Below are 26,213 nucleotides of genomic sequence, written 5' to 3'. Positions count from 1 at the left end.
TTGGTTATGGTCATGGCAAATTTGTAAATAAAAAGACATCATGTCCTATCAAATCAACAACCAACACTCAAATGAAACACTGACATTTCTATTGAAGTATTTAAAGCTGAGAAAGACTTTTAAATTGGATTGAAAATAAAAGTGTTACTTCTATGTTTCTGCAGCTTGATCACAGTGAAATCCAACATGTATAAATCTGAACAACATTTTGCTCAATTAAACTGTGTTTTGCAATACTCATCCATGCCAAAAAACATGCACGAATCCCAAGGGCAGTCGTGAGTACTGGTGAGAGTCAAAAGTGTACAGTATGAATCTGTATTATTCAGAGCACAAGAAATGTAACCTTGCGTGAAACAGATGGCCGGGCATATGCTCTTCTGGAAAACCTGCTAACACACTGCTGCAGATTTGAGACTGAATGCACAAGAACTCAAAATCGCCTGTAACACGCTGGGACACGGCCTTTCATAAAGATCATTACAATCACAATCGTATCCCACATCACAGTTGATGAACATGAAGATCTTTCTGTGGGAATACTTGTTTTATCTTAAAAACAGGGATCTTTTGTGGTTCCCAACTGAAAAGGGAAACATTATTTATACAGGTCTGTTAGTGACAACATTGCAAGAGCGACAGATCCATGGAGAGTTCATTTTACAGCTGACTCCCAAACGAACGAAAAAGGAAAGCAGAGAATCGGAGACCAAGCAGGGTGGAAGAGATGTCAGGAAAGGGGAGGCACTGCCCTTCATGCCCCCAAGCAAGCAGTAAAGACAGCGAGAAGAGTTAGTACAAGAGGCTGGGAAAGATGGGAAGCCAAGAGCTTGGAGGCTGAGGATCTGTTTCCTCCAAAATAAGCCACCTGGGCTGCAGAGATAAAGGAAAGAGAAGCAAACTACAGTGTAAAAAAAATTATTTACCTGACGATGTAAATAAAGATTATTGAAACATCTTTAACCCCCCAAAAAATCTACTTAAAAAATTTTATTTAATTCAATTAGTTGCTTGCCTTTTCTTTGTAATTTTGAAATTCTCTATTAAATTATGAATGAAAACTGTTTCAAATACATCTTAATTCTATTTTGTTAAGCAGTCATTGGGAGGAATGAAAACCGAATGATATTACACAATAACTGATGTAAAATAAGAATATAGAGTTGTAAACTCACTTTGCATTTGGTCTTGGAAGTGACATTTTTACAATGAAATTTCTGACTTGCAAACTTTGGTACCTTTGCAAATCTGAGCACATTCTCTCAGGGTCATGATCATAGCAAACAAATGAATAAATAAATAAATAACACAACTTGCTTACAGTTTATTCACAAATTTCAAAAAATGAACTGGGATAAATTAAAATAGAAAGATAATAGAAAATAGCTGATGTAAAATAAAAATATACAGTCTTGGAAGTGAGAAATGTGTGAGTTTCTGGCTTGCAAACTTTGGTATCTTTGCAAATTTGAGCAGTTTGAGACTTTGCCCCAAAGCTCAAAAGTGAAACTCTATCTATGTGAAATGAGGGCAAACTGCTTTTTTTCAGGGGATCCTTATTGCATCAAGCCACTGTAATCATCTGGCTCTAGTCTCAACTCACCTACACATGCTGTCCCTTCATCATTAGGCTCGTATCCCTGGTTACACCTCTTGTTTGCACGGCACTTGAAGCTCCCGTAGGTGTTGGTGCAGACGGGTCGCTCAGAAGGACAGACAGATGGGAACTGTGTGCACTCATCTTGGTCTAGACAATGAAGAGGAGTGGAATAAACATGCAAAGTTTCAGAAGTGACAACCACATTTTTTTTTTTGTGGAAGTGAATACCTTTAGATATCTATATACTGTATGTGTGCATGGAACAAAGAAGTCACTCCTACTACCCCAAACTCATGATGACTGACACAGCTTCTGTTCCAAAACCTGCTGAGTTGCCATGCTGTCTACTGCCAATATAGGAAGATTCCTATTAAGGCAACATCCTAACTGAAATAGAATCTCATAAGTGACTGATTTGAACTGCTGTGCACCACGTTATCAAACAAGTCTTCATATGTGAAACACATAGGAGACTTGACTCATAGTTTTCCATTAGCATGTCGCCAAAGGAATGCCTTTATTTTAAGACTTTTTTTTTTTTTTTCATTTTTGCATGAGACTATACTGTAGATGTGACACACTACAATCCAGGCTGGACTCCTGAGATTGTGCACAGTCTACAGCTCACAGAAATACAGGGTAAAACAGATGATAGTATTATTCATATATTTTATATATATTTATATTAGCGCTGTCAAGCTTAATGCAAACTTAGTGCTGTCAACTAATCGTTATTAATCGCATCCAAAATTAAAACTTTTGTTTACATAATATATGTATTTGTACTGTTTATTTATTATGGATATATAAATAAACACACATACAGTATATATTTTTTAAATGTTTACATGTATATACATTTATATATTAATATGATTATATTTTTATTATATATAAACAACATATTTTTCTTTATATATATATATATATATATATATACACATATATATGCATGTGTTTGTATTTATATATACATAATAAATATACACAGTACACACACATATATTATGCAAACAAAAACTTTTATTTTGGATGTGATTCATTGCGATTAATCATTTGACAGCACTAATTTATATATCATTTATATGGTAATATTCGTCAATATTTGTTATTTATATACAAACCTATATATAAGAAGTCGTATGTATTTGTTATAAATATAGATTTTTATATTTAATACATTGTCCCCATCAGGGATTATTAAAATGATTAAAAATAGTAAATTATGTTTATCTGAAAGTATAACAATGCAAACTGCAAAGGATATGTTTAGGGTTAGGGGTTAGAAAATATCAATTGGTCAGTATAAAAGTAGTAGAAGTCTATGAAAAGTCTCCAAAATTCTCAGAAACAAGTGTGTGTGTGTGTGTGTGTGTGTGTGTGTGTGTGTGTGTGTGTGTGTGTGTGTGTGTGTGTGTGTGTGTGTGTGTGTGTGTGCATATGTTTATGAGTTTTAGGCATATTGGAGGCTAACTGTCACGTCGCTCAAAAAACTTACCAGTGCAACGGCCATTTTCATTGACCTCAAATCCTGGTCCACACTGTGAAAAGAAAGAGCATTTGTACAACAATTACACCCCTCAAATGTAGAATGTTAGTATGACAGGTAGGGTATGTACCTCGATCTCCACCACTTGGGTCGCCTCTTCCTCATTCTCAGGGTAATAGATCTCCATCACTTTGTTCATCTCACTGGGCTCCAGAGCTCTCGCCACAGAACGTCCATCTGGCCAGAACACTTCCACACTGGTGGCCACATCTTTCCCTGTCAGGGATGGCAAAGCAGCAATACTTTCAGTACTTCACGAGCAGTCCGTCTTTATAACTTCCCCTCAGGCTTAGGAGACATAATGAATGATTTCTTTTCTTAATGTACAGCTCTCCATGGAAAAATACCATTCTGGAGAAAGGGCCCTCCCAAGAAGTTTCTCGGTAAAAGCCAGGTTGGAATAGGTTCTGGTTTGGCACAGACCACGTAGACTCTTAAACAAATGCACAAGAATGCGTTCCGTCTCAGCTGTGGGCAGCATAGTGAGCAGCGAGGCCTGAACACGTCTCATTTGATGTCGGCAGAACCGGTTTCTCATGACTGCCGGTGTGTGGGGTTCACAGGCCAGAGAGTTTCTGGCATAGCAGTCACTGAGGTATTAAAGCAATGAGCTTCTCATATGCCAGACCGATGAAATCTGTCTGTTGCTCAGTGGCTGAAATAAGGAGCCGTATAAATGGCACGGTGTTTGGAAAGCACTTCATTCAAGAAGGTTTACAGAAGCATCCATTTACTACCTTCAATCTGATTGTCAGAGACACTTTCTCACAGACGGCGGGGACAGTAATTAACACGGCCGTTACGGGAGACTGTCGTGGTGATTATGAACAGAGAGATCATCCATTGGAAATGAATGTGGTGGAGAAGGAAGGCAGAACTTCAAAGGAGTTAAAATGAGGAGGGACAGGGTGGACGCTAGACTTTCTTTCCATTATAGCCTTTAGTCAAGCAGGAGAGAAGCTGACTGCCTTCCCAGTTCTTAATTAAAGCGACATGTCTTAGGTAAACAGATCCACAGGGCTCCTGGCAGGACCAAGGCTTCCTTGCGAGACAAAGAGCATGACATTTCACCAGCGGTTACTGAAAGATGCAGTTTAGTTGTGGAGGACAACTGAGCATCTGTCAGGTTTTTATTTAATAAAGGCAACCTTCAAATTCAGCATGTGGGAAATGATTGATGATTGCAGGGTTTAGGTAACTGCATGTTATACTGATAATATTTACTAACAAAAAGAACTATGGTACACTAACTATTTTTTTATATATAAAATATTTCATTATATTTTTTTAAATATTTATATTACATTTTTTTACCATCACATTTTTTCTGAGAAATCAAAATAATCAAAATAAAAAATAAAAAAAGTTTTAAAAAAAAGGTGTATAAAGGTATTTTAGTCTGATAAATCCAAAAACTGAAAATGAAAAACAAAAAGAAATACGTTTTTAAACAATATTTTATGAAGCACCTTTTTGTCTGAGAAAAAAAAAAAAAATATATATATATATATATATATATATATATATATATATATCATTTTTTTTTAATAATCTAAATTAATTAAAAAAATAATAATATTATTAAACTTAATAATATAAATAAAAAAGTTTTTGGCATGATCAATTTTTACATTTAATTTACCTTTTTAAAATATATATATACACCATGGTATGTATTTTGTTAAAGAAATCAAATTTAAAAACTCTTCTAAAAAAATGTTATTATTAATTTTAACAAAAAATAAAAAAATCTAAATCTGAAAGTCTGAATTTTGAAGAATTAAGATTCTGCTCTATTTAACTAATTAGGTCACTAAGCAAATTTGTAACATCTTGTTTAATCTGAAACATAACTAAGACATTTATTATGAATTATAGTCGCATTATGAAATATTAACTCACAAATGTGAAATGTACAGTCACAACTGTGAGAAATTAAGATGTAGATGAAAATGAAAATGAAAATAAAGATGAAGAAAAGCACTTGTGAGATATAAGCTACCATTGTTAGACATTATGTCATACAGCATTTCGAGACAAAGTCACCATTTCAAGAAATAAAGCTGCAACTGTGAGATAAAAATGTGTTTAAAAAAAATTGGACTTCCATAATCTGATACCATACACTGTACTATGGATGTATTTTGTAGAGCAGATATTTTGCATAATTTTGCAAACACTCTTACTGAAAGAAACATCGATGAGAGGCCTGAACACGTCCGCACATATTTACGAGCCCTCAGGGTGATCGAGTGACCACTGATGGCTATCGTTTTGTTTTTCACAGCACATTCAGAACAATCCGAGCCTCCAGCTGGCAGCCTATCCTGCCACAAATCTGTCCGATAGCTCCCAGATGAAGCCATGTGCCTCCAAGCATCTGTAACATGGCCGAGCCTTGGGGAAAAGGTCCCGGTCTGCTGCCACCGGCTGCTGCACCTGCAGGCTTCTCTCTGGACCTTCAGTCTATGAGGATATTCAAGAAGCCAGCCTCCACGCGGAGGATTATGTTACTGAGACCCCAAGCCCCTCGCTGAATATGACCTGGAGTTACATCATAATTGTTTCTCTGTAATGAGTCAGCAGAGCGAATGCTTGTTTTCCCGCTGCTCGGCGACCCTGAACATTTCCGAGACGGTGGATGCACTTATGAAATAGATATTTTTCAGGTCTGGTCAATTTCATAGCTGTTGCTGTCTTAATGTGATTTTCCTGCAAAGATTTTTTTTTAGGCAGGCTTTTTAGGGAAAGAGAGTGGGAAAGAAATACATACCGAGTCCAAAGTGAGCCACTGGCTCCATCTCGCACAAGTACCCTGATCCTCCATCTATAATGCGCATATGAGGTCCGTTTCGCTTGGTGTAGACTATCACCTTTGCCCCACGTGCAAAAGCCCCAAACTGTGTGCGTGGAATCACACGCAGCCATTTATTAGATGAGCCCTATAATGAGACACCAACAACTAATAACTCCATGTCAGAACAGCACTTTCAGTTGTTAAACTTTAACCAGAAATGCAAAATACTCTTTTTAGGATGACCATACATCCTCTTTTTTGTTTATGCCCTAGTCTGAAATTGCCTACAATTTCTGGCATTCAGCTTTGTTTTCATACTTGATGAAGGTAATGACTGAAAAGTAGTTCGACCAATATCGTTCAGGCATTGTACATAATCAACCAGTGTGAGAAGGTGGGACCTACAAAGAACAGTCAAAGCAATGCAATTATGCATACATATAATATGTGAAGACTGCAGAGTGCACATCGATAGGAAAATGAAGCCAAAGCCTTGACATTTTAGGAATTTAGAATTCTGGGAAAAGAGGAAGCGTGGTCACCCTACTGTTTCTAAACTATCATGATGCATCCCTAAAAAAAGCAATGAGATTACAAAGAGATCAAATGGAGATATCTTTTCCTATGGGAAAAAATTCCGAGATAATTCGCCAAATGTATGAGATTTTGAAATTAACCAAATTATATTTCTTCCAATTCTTCCTAGGCAATATTATCTGATCTATCCAAATTCATGTTATACTGTATTCCTATATTTTGTGTTATATTTCTAATAATCCTTTCCTTGCAATGTGGAGGTATTATTTTCTTTTAGACCTCTGATTTATTAAGCTGCCATCAGTAATAAATAGAAAAACATCAAAGTATATGGTAAAACTATCTGCTCTCCAAACCAGTGTGTTTATGATTATGATAGGAAAATTTGAATAATTGATCATTACAGTTAGTAGTATAAGCTGCATAAAGGACTGTTTTTGTACAAGTATAATAACTGGAAATGAATGACACCGGAAGCAGCACGCATTCAAGTTACTACTTCGGCCGATTACGTTATACGGTTGTATCATTTGTGAATCCCGCTCTTTTACTTCTCTTAAGGAATTGCAAGGGAGGAAAAAACATTTGAGACTATGTTGATACTAAAACCACGTGTAACTTGTTTCTCCGTGAAACCTTTAGTATTTTGCCTAAAAGTGGTCGCCAGCAGGTTTAGAACACATCCTCACCTGAGTGACTCGATACACTGAGATGGGTTGAGCTGCACTTTCCCCATGCGTCACCAGAAGATCCAGCTGTCCATCTCCATCAAAATCAGTCACAGCTGCTCCTGAAATACAGGTCATTCTACTCAGGCACAGCTGTAACAAATGTTGTTTCTGGTTCTCAACATTAATAATAATAATAATAAATAAATCAAAAGGTTCTACCAGTTCTACATTAGTGGCTTTCTAATAATGATGATGATTATTCAGATTGAGTGGTGACTGCACTCGATTCTAAATGTCAGTAAATGACCCACGATAAAGTTTCACACTGTGTTGCCAACTAATTTTCAGGGAAATTTGCTGAAGGAAGACCGATTTGTTGCTAAAATTGGCTAAATGACGTTGTGACTCCATTGCGCGATGACGTCATTGTGTAATTACAACGCAAAATTGTCACAACATCAAATCTCAGCAAAAAATATATATATTTTTTATATAGGCTATGATAATTTAGATCTGTTTGTAAAATAATATGCATAATATAATATTAAAATATAAATAACTATATTTTTAGTACATTTAATTATTGAACACTTGTATAATAATGTATGAATATACATTAATGTATAATATACATTTTTGAATGATTACAATTTATTTATTTATTAATTTATTTATTTTAATAGCTAGTAAACTAGTAATACAGATTCTCAACAATTATGCTTTAACAAAGTGACTTTTTATTTTCTGAGTCACTTATCAAAAGTTGCTAAAAGATGCCAATTAAATTGTAAAAAATTGCTAAATTTGTTGTTAGGGGCTTTTGGAAGAAAAAGTTGTCAGGGTAGTCTAAAAAGTTGCTAAATGGGCAACACTGGACACAAAATGTCTAATGGTGGATTTATAATGCCATCTAGTGGTAGAGAGGACATAACTATGATTAAGATTTGTAGCTGAACTCAACCGTCCCATCACTGCACAGTTTAGGCGTTTTATCATCCACAGTAGTAAACCTAGATGATAATATCTCCATTAGATGTGTGCCCAATTAACATACACTACTGTTCAATACTTTAGTTACACTAAGGTTTGGAGTCAGTAAATAAAAATACATACATAAAACAATAAACTGAATATTATTACAAATTAAAACAATTGTTTTATTATATTTTCAAAATGTAATTTATTTCTGTGACGGTAAAGCTGAATTTTCAGCATCCATTACTCCAGTCTTCAGTGTCACATGATCCTTCAGAAATCCTCAAGAAACATTTCTTATTATTATCAACTTTGAAAACAGTTGTGCTGCTAGATATTATGTGAAAACCATGACACCTTTTTCAAGACTTTGTGACATGTTTTGAAACAATTTGAAGTTGAGAACATTAATAATCCTTCCTAAAAACTAAAAAATAACAATAATAATAAAAAATGAAAAGCTTTGGTTCATTTTAAAGTTCTTTTAAGGGGAAAATCTTTAATTTACCATTTGTAAACCTAATAAAATGGATTTACAAAATAAACAGTCCTACGTTTAAGTGTAATGACCCAGCCAAATCCTTCATACCGGTTCCCCGTCCCTCTGGTTCGGCGGCCTCCCCGACGTTCAGCTCCTCGATCTGTGGATCCCCATGTTCTCTCCGAGAAACTCTGCCATGGTAAAGATTAATTACTTACTCACTTTGCCTTTTGGCTTGAGAAAGCTCCACACAAAGGAACAGTCAAAGACAAATGAACCTTGTCAGCTGCATGTTATACAACATGTCTCAAAGGAGATATTCATTTACGGGCTCATGAAACCCCCGCACTATTGATTCAGTTAAAACATTTCTAGGGCTGGAAGTTCAAACTTTATATTTTGATGACTAATAATGCTAACTAAAAGGTTTCTTTATATAAAAAGCTTAAATCTTTGCTTTCTGAGAATCGAGGTCCAGACTGTTTGAGTATGGGATTAGAAACTAATTTGAAACAATGTTCTGTTTAATGCTACATCCAGTCTTCTCATTAGAAAGCCATCGTTTAACGGGTGAGGTCGGATGTTGGGGGAATTTCCCATCAGGTAGAGTTGTGGTTGGACTGGGTTTGTTTGTGGTCTGGCAGTTGGACTTGCTGGCAGTCGTGCCGCCTGGGCTTACCACCAAATCCCCAAAATAGAGAGAGAGTTTCCATAATTATTTCCTACCATACAATGTAAACGTTGAAGAAATGACTCTGTTACATAATGATAATACAGGTCAATTCGACCAAGTATAGAAAATTGTATAAATGTATCCAAATATCCAAGACAGGTTACTGTACATTCATTGTTACATTCATTTTTTAATTGTAATTATTTGAAAGAAAACAATAGAATTTGTTTATATCCTACTGATGTTTAGTATGGGACAAAGGCTTTATCAAAAAGTTGTTGTTCTTTTCCATACAATGGAAGTGAATAGTGAATAAATAAAAATAAAAATATTAGACAAAAAAACATAAATGAAAATTATAAATGAACTAACTGTATAAAATAAGCAAAATTAAAACAATTTATAAAACTAAAATTGAAATGAAAATCAATTTAAGCTAAATAGAAATGACTAAAATTTAAATAAAATATAAATATAAAAGCTAAAGCAATTTAAGCAAATTAAAGTAAAATGTTATTAAATACCATAAATCAGTGTGAACATCCTGCTAAATATCTCCTTTATGTGTTCTGCACCACTCTAAGGCTGCATTTACACTGCAGGTCTTGATGCCCAAATCCGATTTTCTGACTATATCCGATTTTTGCATTTACACTATACACTGCTGAAACTACCAAACGTAGACGGGCGAATTTCGTACGACTCCCATTTACTGGGGAATATCCGATTTGTCTGCTTACATGGCACATGCAAATGCATGTATCCGATTCATATCCGATTTATTACCTCATATGAGTGAGGCCTGAATCCAATCTGAGAACATTGGAATCCATGCGGTTTTTTCCTGCTTACACGTTCACCGGTCATATCCGATCTGTGCCACATGAGAGGAAAAAATCGGAATTGGGTCACTTGAACCATGCTGTGTAAATGGGGCCTAAGACATAGCCTATGCATACCAGTAGAGTACACACCTGAATAGTCTGTTGGCTGATGGTCCTCTGTAGGCAATGTTATTGAAAAAAACCTCCAGTTCATTGTCATTATCAAAGTCGGCTGCGATGACGGTACGAACAGGAGATGGCATGGAAAACTTCTGTGTGGCGATGTCCTGGTACAGAGAATATCAACATATCAACATTTGAAACACCACAGTGTTGACACTCTTTACACAGAAGAATGTCTTCCTTATAATACATTTGTTTCTACAGATTAAACTGGGATGGGAAAGTATTTTTCCTTTGCTGACAGGACAGCTTCAGGATTTGGAGAGTCAAATGTATGATATCTATGACATAAAGATCTTAGCTGCAGGTAAATCACAGTCTAAAAACTTCAGGGAGTGGGAGCACAGAAAAGTAACTGCTATCGCTGCGCTTCAGTAGTGCAGCAACGAGTCATGGAAGAGTTATTGAGTATGCTGGCACTCTCTCAAGTATTAACCCCAATTTTAATTATAGGGCTCATAAAACCTGCAGGTGAAGGCCCATGAAATGACCTTCTGCTGTCTGGTTGAAGGAGAGGTGATGGCCATCTCTGGACAGGAACCAGCTGAGCATGAGACAATACTGATCATCTCAGACAGATGAGTGTATAGACCAAACGAAGGAATGAACGAATGAACAAAAAACGATAGATAGATAGATAGATAGATAGATAGATAGATAGATAGATAGATAGATAGATAGATAGATAGATAGATAGATAGATAGATAGATAGATAGATAGATAGATAGATAGATAGATATTATGACTCACTCATGATCTTCAACTAGCTTGTGTGTTTGTTCAATCAAAGTTTAATTAACACAAAATAACAGAGCATCTTAATCACAATGCAGTTATACATGGCAAAGGTCACAATGCCCTACGCTGATGCACAAATCCTTCTGTAAGGTCTCCCATGAGACATTAACCTAACAATTGACCCCCGTAAAACAGCTTCCTGCTGACATTTATCTCTGTGCTAAAGAAGACAATCACTGCCGCTAACACTGGGATCGAACTAAACCTACACACACAGCGCTGATCCCTCCATACCAAACACAATTGCCTGACACACTCGGGTGAAACAGATCCAAAGGTTGATGACTAACTACTGCTGGAAAATAAATAGATAATATTTTGGGTTCATTACTTCTTAAATTATTCTTATTTATTTAAGGACAGGCTTGCTTAGATAGCTTAATTAAACCATTAGTTCAAGATTAGCAGACTTACAAATTCTGACTGGGCCCACAGGACAAATGTTTCTCCTAGACAACAATGTGCTTCAAGAGAGCTGATAGAGGTTCTTTAAGACTTTACACATTTCAACAACATTAAAAGCAGTTCTGCTTCTTATTTGTGTGAAAAACCATGACATACTTTTTTAGGATACTTTCATAAATTGAAATTTCAACAGAACACCATTCATCGCCACTTTTGAAATTTTCTAATTAACTCATCCTTTATAAAATAATGTATACATTTCTTTAAAAAAAATCAGTACTGACTCCAACCTTTTGAAAAGTAGGTTATGCGAAAAATTTAATAAATACAATTTCATTCAAACATTCAGACTTGAATCAGGCAAGCTATCAGCAGATTTATAAAACTTCCTGTGGAAGTCTCAGGAAAATATAGAGGTTCTTCGATCTCACTGTGACTAATTACAATCACTGTGCTTTACCAGATGAAACGAGAGCAGGGTCGCTGCGCAAACAATAGAACAATGATTAGAGAATAATTTAATACTTTAATCAGACAGCAGATGGTATTATTTTATCCTCTGTCTTCTCTCAGAAGGATTTAATTATACAGATCAAAATGTAGGGATCATGTTTTGTTCTGCATAACAAAAATGAAACCTACCATTCAGTATAATTTAAAAAACAACAACTAGATTTGTATTTCCTAGAGGAAACACCAGTGTTTTGAAGGCAGCTAAGTAACTGTGTTAAAGTTTCAGGCCTGGCAAGCACTTCAGTAAACCGTTTTTGCTTCCATTACAGCTAAAAGAATATGAAAATAGTGATTTTAAAACCTGCACCTTAAACCTTTGCTTGCGATTATTGCCGAGTTGAAGAAACAGACGATGCGGCCCATTCCAGTTTCCATAGACAATGTCAGTCTTCCCATCCCGATTAAAATCTGCTAACGTCACTCCACGGCCATGCTGCATGGGGTCATCAACCCCTGTGACAACAAATACAAAAATTTCATTTCATGTTTGCTGTAAAATGCTAACAAATTCACCTTTCAAAAATGCACCAGCTCTTGCTTACCTACTTGTGCTGCCACATCTGTAAATGTACCGTCTCCGTTGTTGCGAAACAGGAAGTTGGGGCTGTACTCATTGTCACAGAAAATATCAGGTCGGGTCTGACTGAGGATGGGACCGACCACGACCCCCCGTCCCCCTTTAACACAAAGCAGAGAGGGCCATCATCACCAAAAGCACAGCAGAAATCATTAGTGGCTTTCCAGCTCATTTCCCCAGCAGCGGCTCTCTGCTGCTTTTGCTGACACAGACTCTGACTGCCCATAATCACATTACAGGGAGTGTGAACATGTGCATTTAACCAGCTTTACATTCACACATCTTACCCGGCAATCACTATTCTACAGCTCTGATCTCTAGTTGAATTACAGCAGCAAGTAATTCTTTATTTTGTGTAGCGCTTTTCACAATGAACAATTTGTTGGAACCGGCTTTAGGAAAAAGAAAAAGAAAAAGAAAAAGAAAATTGTATTTTTATTTCTTAAAGCCTTATTAATGCTAAATATGAGCTTGCAACACATTTGGACAGAAATTTGAGAGAGGGATCAACTAAAAATAAAATAAAATAAAATAAAAATGTACCATTCCATGTTTTGTTTCATTTGAACACGATAATATGTGAATAATGTAAACAATATGAAACGTGAATAATGTTAACAATATGAAAGAAATATGAAATATGTGAAAAAATCCTATAAAATAAATAAAAAATGTTTTACAATATGCATTTATAATGTAAATGCAATAAAACATACTATAGTGGAAAATATTAAATGTTTTGTGCCATTTGTACATGCAATAAGAGGTGAATAATGTAAATGAAACGTGAAATATGAAATATGTGAAGTGAATAAATAAAATAAAACTGCATGTATAACATTAATCAAATAAAACGTATAAAAAAAAATAAAAAAAAATAAAATCTTTTAAAACCATTCAATGTTTTGTCATTTAAATGCATGATAATGTATTCATAATATTTTATATTATATTTTATTTCACATTTAAATATTAACATCTAATATTTGTAAATTTCATTTCATTTCATTTCATTACATTTCATTTACATATTCTGGTTGAATTCCATGTTTTGTGTCATTCAAATGTGAAAACTGCCAAGACTTTGACAGGATCCTCCATAGTGAGGCTAGAATAAAACAAAAGCTTAATTTTGTTGCTTTCCCTTCTGAGACTGTCCTGCTCGAAAGCTTCTCAAGAGTGCTCTCCGAAACCACTCTGAACGGTGGTCCAAAGCCCTGCTCTCCCCGTAGTGATTAATGGAATGGCTGCTTCATTGAGTAAGTCAGAGCTGAAATACGGCTCACTTGTCCTTGTGCCTTCACATGACTTTCAGTGCAGTAAACAGCTGAGTGGGCCAAAACCTCCATCTCTTTATTCAGCACTGCCTTCCCGGGCCCTGTTCTCTCTATTACTGGCTGCTTTAGCTGATAAACACTGTCTATAACTCAGTGATTCAAAGCTGATATGAGCACTGAGCTCTACTGTAAATCAGCCACAAGGCAAAAAACCTGGATCCTACAGCTCATGGCCGTTAAAGAGTCTTGGGTAATATATTCACTGACATCATCACACACTTACACATTCTCGCTCACGCATTCATAAATAAGTGGACACGCACCTGTGAACTTGTTGACTCCGGCCTGCTCAGCCACGTTTGACAGTGCAATGATTCCCTTGGAAGGGTCACTTGAGCTTTCATCCATTTCAATCAGAGCATGTGGACCTACAGTTCCGCTGGCATAATTGGCAATGTAGATGGAATAACGGCCAGTTCCCTAAGAAAAAAAAAAAAAGAAAAAAAAATTTATAAATATATATATATATATATATACAGGTTGAGTGTATAGTGATAACTAATAATGTTAATAATAATAATAATAATGTTAAGAATAATAAATAAAACTTTTTTAAAACATTCTCACAATGTGTAAGTTGCAGTGACGTGTAATTTGTGGAAAATCTAATATACTGTAACTAATTTTCTCACAGTAAAGATTTGTAAAATATAGCAAAAAAAAAACGTATGTCATGTGATCTTCATATAACATAAGAGAAATAAGTCGGAACACTCATCCACATACAGTTGTATACACACGCACACATACTCTTACACACCACACACATATTTCAATTGCCTCCCCTTGGATATTAATTTCACACCCCATTATCAGAAAGATTCCCTGTGGACATGAAGTCAGTGAAGTAGCCAAGCAAATGAACTTACGCACACAGTTTCAATAAAGACACCCACAATCCAACAGCATGGAAATGGTGAAATAAAGAAATATATACATAAGTATATAAATATCAGCAGCTCGTGACCAGAATCCTAATGAGGCACAACAATGAAAATGTCAAACGCTCTGTGGTTTCTACATACAGTGGCTGCCACTTCAGGTCAGAAAATACAGATTAAAGCATAATGGAGTTAAAACAGATGCTGCCCCAGAATGTATTTGCAGCTTAGGTTTAATGTCATGATTTCCGTGTTCTTCATGCTCTGTTTATCAAATAAAGAAATAGATTTACAGAATATTTTCCAGTAACAAGGGCCAGCAGGGTACGCAAAACTAATACTTTCAAAGCATATTTTGTACCAACACTAGTTTCCTGCAAAAATGTTTTGGGTTAAAAATCGTGTGATGAAAGGTTGGTGTTAAATGTACAGACCTCCCACCATATTAATATATATATATATATATATATATATATATATATATATATATATATATATATATATGATATATATGATACATATATGATATATGATATATATGATACATATGATATATGATATGATATATATATATACTGCACATAAATATGGGGCACCACTGTTTTAGCACTTTTAAACCAATTCTATACAGAGACAACTATTTTGTTGCAGACTAAACTGTAAAATTTTATCTTTTATGTATTATTGGGAGGGAAAACTGCTATAAGCAGACGATGCAGGTAATCACTAACCCATGAAGATGGGTGAATATGAGGATCAATCTATCTCTTACAGAAACAGGCCCATGTGTCTTCCTGTCCACTTTGAAGTGACAAATGGCAATGCTTTGGTTCTTGGCATTTGAATATTAATGTCTCTGAAGCTGAAGGGAATATACAACATACAGGGGTCATTTTACAACTGTGGCAGCTGCTGTCACTCATTTTTAGACTTAGAAATGTACACAGTTCCCAGAGAAAACTATATATGGTTTAAGACTGTTTAACTGTATAATTGAATACAAATTGGAAAACAAAAAAATATTGTATTGTCATTTATATAAAACAATTATTACTCATTGGGGAAACTCCATTAAATTAGGTTCCCATTAAAAGCGAATAGCAAATAGTTCACTATTGTTGAGTTTGTTTCTTTATAGCTAGACATTTTGAGAAATTTAACATCACTTCCTCACCAATGGATCCTCTGCCATAAATGGGTGCCATCAGAATGAGAGTCCAAACAGCTGATGAAAAAAATGTAAATAATAGAAAAGTAATCCAAACCTTTCCAGTCCATCAGTTAACATCTTGTGAAGGAAAAATCTGTCCATTTGTAAAAAAAACAAATCCATAAGGCATTACAGTATTAAACCATCGCTTCTGGCCAAAATACAGGTCTATAATCTATAATAATGTTTTCTCCACTGAAAGAGCCCTTCCCCTGTTATCTTCTCACATCAAAATCCACCAAAATATTTGTTCAGAGCTGTTTTAGACTGTTTTTGGTTGTAAACAGGGCTTGATCTGTGCGTAATTCCCTTCTGATTCAGACGTGATGACTTTTTCACTGGAGAAAGTGAAATTTTGCATAGAGTTGTATTTTAGCAGGGGGCAATGGTTTGAAATTATAAATGTCTAAAATACAGAGGAGTCATAGTGAGCAAGTGATTTCATGCTAAATTTATTCAAATCTTTTCCAATGAGGAAATATACTCTAATAATAAAATAAAATCTAATAATAAAATAAATATAATCTATCTTGCCCTGCATGAGGATGAGGATATTTTTAGCAAATGTTCATTTTTGGGTAAACTATTCGATTAAAGAGCATGGCACCCATTGGTAAATTATCAGTTACTTTTTTTTTTTAAATCACATTTATTTAGTGTTGCCTTGAATTAATTGACAATGAAGAGACAGTAATATAAATATAATATAATGAATGTAATTATATCAGTGCTGTCAAATGATTAATCACGATTAATTGCATCCAAAATAAATGTTTTTGTTTGCATAACATATTTGTGTTCTGTGTATATGTATGTATATATAAATACACACACATATAGTATATATTTAAAAAATATTTACATTAAATTACATATTTGCATACTATATTTACATTCATATAATTTATATTATAAATAAATAAAATCTTTTTTTTCTGAAATGTATGCATGCATGTGTGTGTATTTGTATAAACCTAATAAATATACACAGCACACATACATATATCATGTAAACGAAAACTGTTATTTTGGATGCAAATAATCGCGATTAATCATTTGACATCACTAAATATTATATGATATTATTATATGAATAAGTATTTAACCCATATTTCTGGATCTTAATGTTTCTGTGACCTTGCATGACTGTAGTTAGAAATAAACGAGGCAAACTCAACAATCTGCATCAGCAGTTCATTCAACTTGTGTTTGTGGATCAAAGTATCAAATGGTAGGGCGATTTTTTTTTTGATTCCCAACTGAACTCTATGCAGACCGAACACAGTTTGTTTTGTTTCTCTCCAAACCTATTATAAGCATGGTCCTAAATCATTTAAATCATAAAATCATTGATGAAGGGCTTTTAAGCAGCACCGTCTCACTATCATCAGCCCAGTCAAATGACTGCGGGTGGAAAAAATCCATTTCAATTCCTTGCAGCTCTTCCCAAGGATTACTGAGCATCTTTCACCGCTGACTGCTCTACACAACAGCATGCAGTCCCAAAGTAATTGCAGAAATATGCTGTTCAGCTTATTGTGTTTTGGACTAAATACAAATCATTGACATGTTTGGCCATTCATCATGTCGTCTGGGATTATAGGTACCAGTGAAGCATGGTCAGACGGTGGGAGCTCTGATAACCTTCATGCAGTGAGACAAATGAAGGCGGCACTTCCCACCTATTAAATCTCCTTACAAAAAGAAACAAATGAGGCCTTGTGTTTTCTAATTATCACAGCTCATGATTCAATGTCAGAGACAAATACTGCAGAACACTTGAAATGAACAATCATCTTGGTTGGCTGAGGGGGGCAGGACTCAACGGTAATGGTGGACAGCAAATAATGGCCGCAGAGGATTTCGAGTCTACCAATGTGAAATGATCAGACAGTAACTAGATGTGAACAGTCACTCAACACCCTTAAGAACTCACTTTCCCTCAGATTCCACATGCTGATGTTCTGCAGTTGTTGATGATCAATACATACCTCAGGCTGCAACTTCCTATTCACATTTATCTCTAACAGTCTTCCCAAATGCTTTGAGCAAGACATTTCCATGATTTTCAGTCATTCATGATTACTGGATGAGCATTTCTAAACATAATTTTATACAGATTGCACTCAAGAAGAGCAATTTCTAGATATTTTAGAGCTGAGAATAACCCAAAACATATACTGCATGTCCTAAGCACGTTAAGCAAACGATCCCATTTTTAAATGTTTAAAAATCTTTTTTTTAAATGTTTCAAAAGTTTTTTTTTTCTTGGTTAATGTTAAGGGAATTATTTAATCATTTTGCAAACATATACAAGGTTTGAATACAATTTAAAAAAAAATAACTAAAGTAAATTGTTTTAAAAAGAAAACATTTCATGAATGATGTAGAAACGTTTTTTTGTGCTAATGTTTTAAGAAGAATATTAAATACCAGATAACTTTGAACGAAGGTTCTATTAACATAAGTGGGGAAAAAATTTTGTTCGTAACTTTAAGAGCCAAAGTTCTAAGAATGTTCCATGCTAGTAGAGAACGTTCACAACAGCTGTGGTTCCCCATCTAAAAATGGACCAAAGGGAAAATACAGGCAAATGTAAATGAAAAAGTAAAAATGCAGAGTTAGAAAAATAATTGAGCTTATCAGCTTTTAAAATGCAGAATAAAACACTTCCCATACTTGGAAATTACTGACCTTGCAATAAATGGGAATCTTAGAAAATCTGTGAGGGAAACATGCAAATGATACCTTTTTCCACCTGGTTGGTTTAAGTGAGGAAAATCTTTCTGCCACTGAGCTTTCCCAAAAGCTTTCATTTAAAGCAAACTTAGTAGAGGTGTTACCTTTCTGTCCACACACGCGACTGACCGGCCAGCCAAGCGATTGGCAACGTCTCTATGTTCATTTACGTCATCGTTCAGGAGATCCTCAAACCGCCCATTACGAAACTTAAAGAGCTTGTCAGTGTACGTTGCTCTCCCTGCATGAAACGACATAAACAATTTACATGAAACTAACATCCATTTACTGTAGCATTTCCTTCAGAGCCTCGTTTATGAAACCGTTTAATACCTGAGAAGGCGTTATTAGTGTTAAGGACGTAAATTTCCTCTCTGCCATCACCATCTATGTCACATGCTGTCACTCCGATGGCATTGCCCTGTCGATCTCTGAGTGCATAATATGGAGAACTACGGTTGTCAACCGCAATGTTAAGAAGCCTCTTCTTAAACTTGTCATACTTCAGCACCAGATTTGGGCCATTGTAGCTAAGAAGAAAAAAGGTAGATCTATATATTAAGTTACATATTTCAAACAAATCAAGAAAAGGGCCACAGCTTAAAAACCTTAATTGATATACCTTGTTCTGCAGTAAACGTTTTCATATACATTTTTTGTATATATATTTAATACTATAAATCTATTGTATTATCTAAATAGGCCATTTTAATATTAAAATGTAATATTTACAATAGTATAATCTACTTTAACATCCTTAATTAATATCCCAAAATATCCCATCTGCTTTTTTAAGCATGGTTGTTGTTAGATTTATGCTTAAAAATGCTTAAAACAAGTAAAACCAAAGCCAGTGGGGTAGGAGAAATAAATTTAATTCAAGATATATTCCCTGAGAACTCAACTCAAATAAAAACATGCCTTGAAGGATTAATGTATAACCATATTCCATTTATTTGTCTCCGGTTTCCAACAAGCCACATCTTTGTTGGTGTATTTCACTGACCTGTAATCCCACAATTCCACCTCGGCTGTCATTTAATTGAAGGAAAAACAGATTCTAGTTTCCCTAGAGATACGATTCTGTCAGTTGCACTTAATTTCATTCTTGTGCACAACTCAAACAAAACATTGAACTCTCCAATTACATCTATTTTCATCAACACAAATCCACAAAGATCCAAATCATTTCACAAATGGTTTACAAATAATCCCAATTAATTGCTTTGACATTTCTGTTTCTCTTAGAAAATATCACTTTCAAGCCACAAACTGAGGTAATGCTCTTGGCCAGTGTATCTGCTGTGTCAGTATTGCAAAAAATGTAAGCTCAATCAAACAGCACAAAATCACCATATAACTTCTAGACACTGATAAAAGTATTTTCTCTAGAGAAACAATGTCATAAATGCTTCACTTCATTATTCTACTGAAAACAGTGCATGTGATCTGAAGACTAGTACACTCACCCTGTCACAAACATCTCCAGATCTCCGTCTCCATCCACATCAGTGACAGCCACGCCGTAGTTGAGCTGCGTAGGGTTATTCTCATAGTCCGGTGGGAAAACACTCTGAGTTACTGAGGCAAACATGGGTTCAGTTCGCTGACCCCAGGACAGTCCCACAGTGAGCAGTAATATCCACGCTGACATTGTCACCTGTGAAATTCATCAAGGTTTTTAAGAAAAAAAAACTTTTTGGATTGGAACCTATGACAAGATCATAGTCATGCTCACCTCCTGATATGTGAAAAATGCTTTCAAGAAGGTTATGACTCACTGAAGTGAGAGGAACTGTAAAACATCCGGAACCGAGCCACACAATCAAGATATTCCACTTTCATTGAGTTTTAGGAGACTGAATTGCTTTCTACAGTGTTAAGAGGCAATTACCTTCCCAGCATTGCACTCACAGCACAGAGACATAAATACAGAGACTGCAGACATGTGACAGGTCAGAATGGACCAAATTAACATCTGAGAGTAGAACTGCACATGAGACAGACATTTAAGACAGCAAAATCCATATGTGACATGATCTTTCCATCAATATATCTGTCTGTCTGTCAATATATCCATTAAGTATCTGTCTGTCTGTCTATCATTAAATCAAATTTGTTAAGAGAATGTAGATCTCACTTGCACATTTATGATACATAAGTAAAGTGTACATAAGTAAATGCAGGCACAGCCATAGGCAACAAGGCTTTAGTCCTTACTGTAACCCAAAAGGAAAAAATCTGCCTTCAATTACAAACCCACATATCTTTTTAGTGGAACACAAAAGTAGTTATTTACAGTCTCGGAATGTTCTTAAAGGGTTCTCTCAAATTTAAGAGGAAACATTCTTCCAGTTGTTATTAGAATGTTCTCAAAAAGTTAGACCAAATTCATTCTGTATCATTTATGGAATATTTTTCTGTAAGATTTTAGATGGACATTCGTCTAAGAGGTTAAGAGAACATTCAAAAGTATCATGCCTATAATGTTTGTTTGCACAATTAAATTTTTTTTTGAGAACATTCAGAAATAACGTTTCCATAAATTAATGGGAATATCCATACAATGAAAGTGGTAAATGAGGAAGATTTTCAGGTTGATAAGCATCTTAAATTTAAGTCAGTTCCTTACAAAAAAAAATTCCTATGTCAGAGGAATATTTGTATGGCCTACATTTATGGGGATTTTAGTCATTTCGGGAGCTTGATAGTCTGGGTGCCCATTTATTTTCAATGTATGGAAGAGAACAGCTGGGACATTCTGCTAAAGATCGTCTTTGGTGTTCCACGTAGGAAAGTCAGGTTTGAAATGACATGGGGGTGACTAAATAATGACAAAATTAAAAACAGAAAAGGTACTGGTAATTATCTGCAAGGACATTTTCAGTTAATTTACAGCCATTTAATTTAACCCTAAAACACAACTAAATGCAATGCCTAATTTTTATATATGGGTAAAACACCTGTGAACAATCATTCTGGATAAATCCTTTATATTAACAATACATTGGGCCCTGTTTTTTTTTTTTACAAAAGCCCATTCACACCAGGGAAAATAAATATAACTAGTTTTGTCGTGTAAAAGTGTAAAATTGTAAAAAAGCAGCAGAGTCCAACCAGAACTACAACAATAATGGCACAGAGGAATAATATCATTGGAATCACTTTCAAGAAAAATGTGTTCTAGCTGATGAATAATGAAAGATCGACAGCTAATCAGTGTCTACATTTAAAGAGCTTGAGCATTTAAAGTGACAGACAACTTAATTGCAGTGCTTATAATAAACAGAACATTACTATACCTTGGTGTAGACACTAATAATAATGAACATTCGTTTAACCAGTGGGAAAAAAAGATTGGGAAGATGGACTTCTGCCAATGTCCAAGACAGTAGATGAACCATCACTTTATGGCATGGATCCATAAAATGTTCTAATTAAATGGTTATATGATCAGAGTGGCAATTATTACTTTAATTAAAAAGAGCTCTTTTTAAAGAATATGGTCGAATGCACATAATGTAAGATAGCTTATTTATCAAAGTAACATTAAGTTATTATTTTTCTTTATGTGCACGCTATTAGTTATTCAAATTTAAAAAAAATTAATATTAAAATGATTTAAACTCATGAAAATAGGTTCCTGTACTGTACATTAAACACGTGCGTATTAATTATTAAGTAGGAAGCCTCAGGTAAGTGTCATTCAGCACGCATAGCTCCGCCCTCCAACGAAGGCATTGGTTGTTTCTTTTAAATATTCATAATTATATATATATATATATATATATGTATATATATATATATATATACATATATATATACATATATATATACATATATACATATATATATATATATATATATATATATATATATATATATATAAATATATTCCGGAAAAATTCCCGAAAAAGCCATATGTGCAGTATTTTGCAAAATAGGAGATGACATGCTGGTGAGAAACACAAAGTGGAGAGAGATGAGTGCATGTGTTTGCAGCAACAATTTCTGTAATATGCATGCCTCTGCTCCACTAATCAACCCATTGAACTCTAACATCAAAGCCATGTAATTAATTTAGATTAAGGTTGTCTTAATATATGCTCCGCTGTTTGAAATGAAAGTGTAATCAAAGCACTCAAATAAGCATTGTATTAGTCATATTACTGGACCAAAGGTTTGAGCACAGTGATAATTTGAGAGTTGTTGATAGAATATACATAGCCAGACTAATTAAAGGCCTGCACAGAGGTTGTCAGTTTGTTCTATCCTCTCCTATATTACTAGCATTATCCCTTTTATATTAAAAACTCAGTGTCAGCTGGGCAAAAACAGTAAAAGAAGAGTAAACATGTCATTTTATTGTAATTCATTTAGTGTTTATAGCTTTAATATTCCAAACAGCTAGATAAGGGCAGTGGAACACCAGTGCTTCAAGAGTTCCGTATGTACGTTCATCTGTCATCTGCCATCGTAATATGATGATGTAAAAGCTTGAGAGGATGAGGTGAGAGCTGGACATGTTTCAAACTAAAAAGTCTTCACAGCTACTGGGTCATAAATCCAGACACAAACAGAGGAACCACAAGAAGAGGTGAATCTGTCCTTGCAGCAGCTCTGCATCTCGAGGTGGCAGTTTGACTAGAAATGATGCGATCAGCTTCATCTTACTGCAGCTATCATCACACAACACACTTACTGCAGTTACAACAGAGATGTTAGATTATATGTGTTATTATCTCATATGAACATTTCTCCCTGTATGTTCCTTAAAACTATTAAATCAAAGTTTGTAATTTCATATATTTATGTTTACTACTAAACTGTAAACTCTCTTTGCCTGTGACCTTCACCTTGTAAGTAATATTTACTCTCATCTTGAGTGTGTACTCATGCATTTCTGGTCTCTGATCGGACTGCGACAAACACCAGCACAGTCAGTCCCTCAAGCATCTCTCATCTTACAACAAAGACAATGCTTTAAAGTAAACTTAGAGAAAATATACAGCTTTTCATCTTTAAAAGTTAGAAAAAATCTGAGGCTAAATGAAGGTGATGGAGGTTTCCTGAATTGAATAAAGTTAAAAAATATATGGTTACCAAAAAAATAATTATAAAATAAACTAATAATAGTAATCCAACTACTACTATTAATACTAACTGTTATTATTATTAATAATAATAATGATAGTGATGATAGTAATGATGATGATATTATCATCATTATTAAAGCACGCATGCAATTCATGCTTAAAACTAAACTGGAAACAAATGAAAAACATTCTTGTGACGTTTCGTATTTGTTTAAAAGTCTTAAAATCCGATGAGCATAACAAGTAAAGCAAATAAAGACAAATATGAAAGAGCAAATGGACCTGAAGCCAAGCATTCTCTTATGATCTCGCTATGATATGATTTATCAATACAGTTGTCTCATCTCATCTGATCTGCTGAGAACATTTAATTACATGCGCAGTGAAAGATCAGATCAAAGGAGCTGCTTTAACTTCAAAGACGCTGCGGCAAACATAAAAGCACCGGTACTTACATTAATGAAAGTCCAGCGCCTTTCATAAATGACTTCCCTCCTCATAGATTAAGAGATTCCCTGTGGACCTTGAGTGTGTCTCTTAGTGATTTTACACAACTTCCCAAGAATTTGCTTTATGAAATCAGTTGTGTAAGAATCCATCCAATTACAAGCCCCTGCGATGGATATTTAAAAGAAACAACCAATGCCTTCGTTGGAGGGCGGAGCTATGCGTGCTGAATGACGCTTACCTGAGGCTTCCTACTTAATAATTCATACGCACGGGTTTAACGTACAGTACAGGAACCTATTTTCATGAATTTAAATAATTTTAATATAATTTTTTTTTCAATTTGAATAACTAATAGCGTGCACATAAAGAAAAATAATAACTTAATCTGTTACTTTGATAAATAAGCTATCTTACATTATGTGCATTCTTTAAAAAGAGCTCTTTTTAATTAAAGTAATGATTGTCACTCTGATCATATTACCATTTAATTAGAAAATTTTATGGATCCATGCCATAAAGTGATGGATCATCTACTGTCTTGGACATTGGCAGAAGTCCATCTTCCCAATAATTTTTTCCCACTGGTTAAACGAATGTTCATTATCAACACCTCACACAGCAACACAGAAACCTCAGGCTAGCATTTCAACTTACAGTCTCACAAACAAGTTAGAAATAAATCTTTAAATGAGGTCACATCAAAAGGAATTAAATGTTCCTTGATCTTTTGAGATAAAAGGATTTTTAAGGATTTTTTAAACGATTTGAAAACATACTGCACCCTATCTCAGAACTTCCTCCAAAAAGTCATTATCGACAGCTGAAAAACTCAGACTCCGAAAACAATGGATTTCTGATGTTAGAAACCTGAAATGTTAAGATATGACTGCCACATTTACAGTATGTCCATCTTCTTCAAAGCAAAGGGGACTTGTTCCACACTGAAGTGGTGATATTCTGTGATAATCACTAGCTGAATGTACTTGTCCCTCTAAGTGCCAAACAAATAATACATGAGCATAAAATATTGATTAGTGTTGAAACTATTTCACTAGTTTTCTTATACAGATGATGGAGAGGATACAAGGACAGCTATATAGGAAACACTTGTTTCCTGCAGTACAAAAAAAAAAGAAAAGAAAAAGAAATATCTGAACACTAAATGCAGCGATTTACCAATCACAATCAATTATATGCGTAAAAAAAAAAAAAAAAATTAAACCTCAACACCAGAAAAACCAGTGAAAAGTAAACAATGGAAAATTGAGCAAACCTTGAGCTGTTCCAGGATGTGCACAAGCTGCTCTGAATATCCTTCTGATAGATCCCAATGTTAGGAAAAAGAGGTTAAAGTTTGTTTTCAACAAGACACACAGTTATTTCACTCTTCACTTAATAGTTTGGGTGGCACATTTCACAATAACAGGCACATGCCATTAGCATTCTAGATAAATACATCTGTTCTTACTAACACAACTGGTAGAACATGCAAGAAAGGAAAAATAATTATGTTGGCATTTGTCATGTAACAGATTTTTACATTAAAGAACAAACAATTTATCAATCAAACACATACCTGGCTTAAGCTACACATAAGCTCCACTCACTAAAAAAGTCTCAAGTAATAGAAGTGGTTTACACAACATTAAATACTAATAAGTCTTGCCCTTTTTATTCTAGTTCAAAAACACCTAAAATTAATTAACTTTTAAATTAATTTAACTTTACAGTTTCAGTCAGTACCAACAACATTTCTGTAATCTCAACACAAATTGAATAAAATTTGATTTCAAATTCAGTGAGCTTATTTGTAATTTATGTTTATTTATTTTTTTTATTTGAATTTTCCACTTTTTTAGTAAAAAAATAATTAGATCCAAGAACAATTGCTTATTTTTTCTCAAAAGGATATAGTA

At 34.6% G+C, this 26,213-nt stretch overlaps 1 protein-coding gene across 1 annotated transcript; it reads right to left on the bottom strand.

The window, feature by feature from the left end:
* Positions 1-155: 155 nt before the first annotated feature.
* Positions 156-24,418, bottom strand: crtac1b (cartilage acidic protein 1b). The gene is made up of 15 exons (XM_059565477.1): positions 24,303-24,418; positions 20,221-20,411; positions 19,085-19,281; positions 18,856-18,992; positions 14,185-14,341; positions 12,550-12,684; positions 12,315-12,460; positions 10,258-10,394; positions 8,719-8,801; positions 7,173-7,273; positions 5,923-6,091; positions 3,220-3,365; positions 3,099-3,141; positions 1,604-1,747; positions 156-873 (listed from the first exon to the last, which is right to left on the bottom strand). The coding sequence occupies exons 1-15, from the start codon at positions 24,345-24,347 to the stop codon at positions 755-757; spliced, it is 1,950 nt and encodes a 649-aa protein (XP_059421460.1). The 5' UTR covers positions 24,348-24,418; the 3' UTR covers positions 156-754.
* Positions 24,419-26,213: the final 1,795 nt, after the last annotated feature.

Source organism: Carassius carassius, chromosome 14 (genome assembly GCF_963082965.1).
Source record: "Carassius carassius chromosome 14, fCarCar2.1, whole genome shotgun sequence".
Classification (NCBI taxonomy): domain Eukaryota; kingdom Metazoa; phylum Chordata; class Actinopteri; order Cypriniformes; family Cyprinidae; genus Carassius; species Carassius carassius.
This window is presented reverse-complemented; position numbering and strand designations above follow the sequence as displayed.

What these genes read in the sequence shown, in the direction of transcription:
- crtac1b (XM_059565477.1), bottom strand. Translation starts at nt 24,347, where the DNA reads ATGAGGAGGGAAGTCATTTATGAAAGGCGCTGGACTTTCATTAAT. An exon ending in CGGAGTCAACAAGTTCACAG is followed by an intron (nt 12,685 to 14,184) that starts GTGCGTGTCCAC and finishes TTTGTGTTAAAG; the next exon opens with GGGGACGGGGGGTCGTGGTC. An exon ending in TGAAGGGACAGCATGTGTAG is followed by an intron (nt 874 to 1,603) that starts GTGAGTTGAGAC and finishes TTATCTCTGCAG; the next exon opens with CCCAGGTGGCTTATTTTGGA.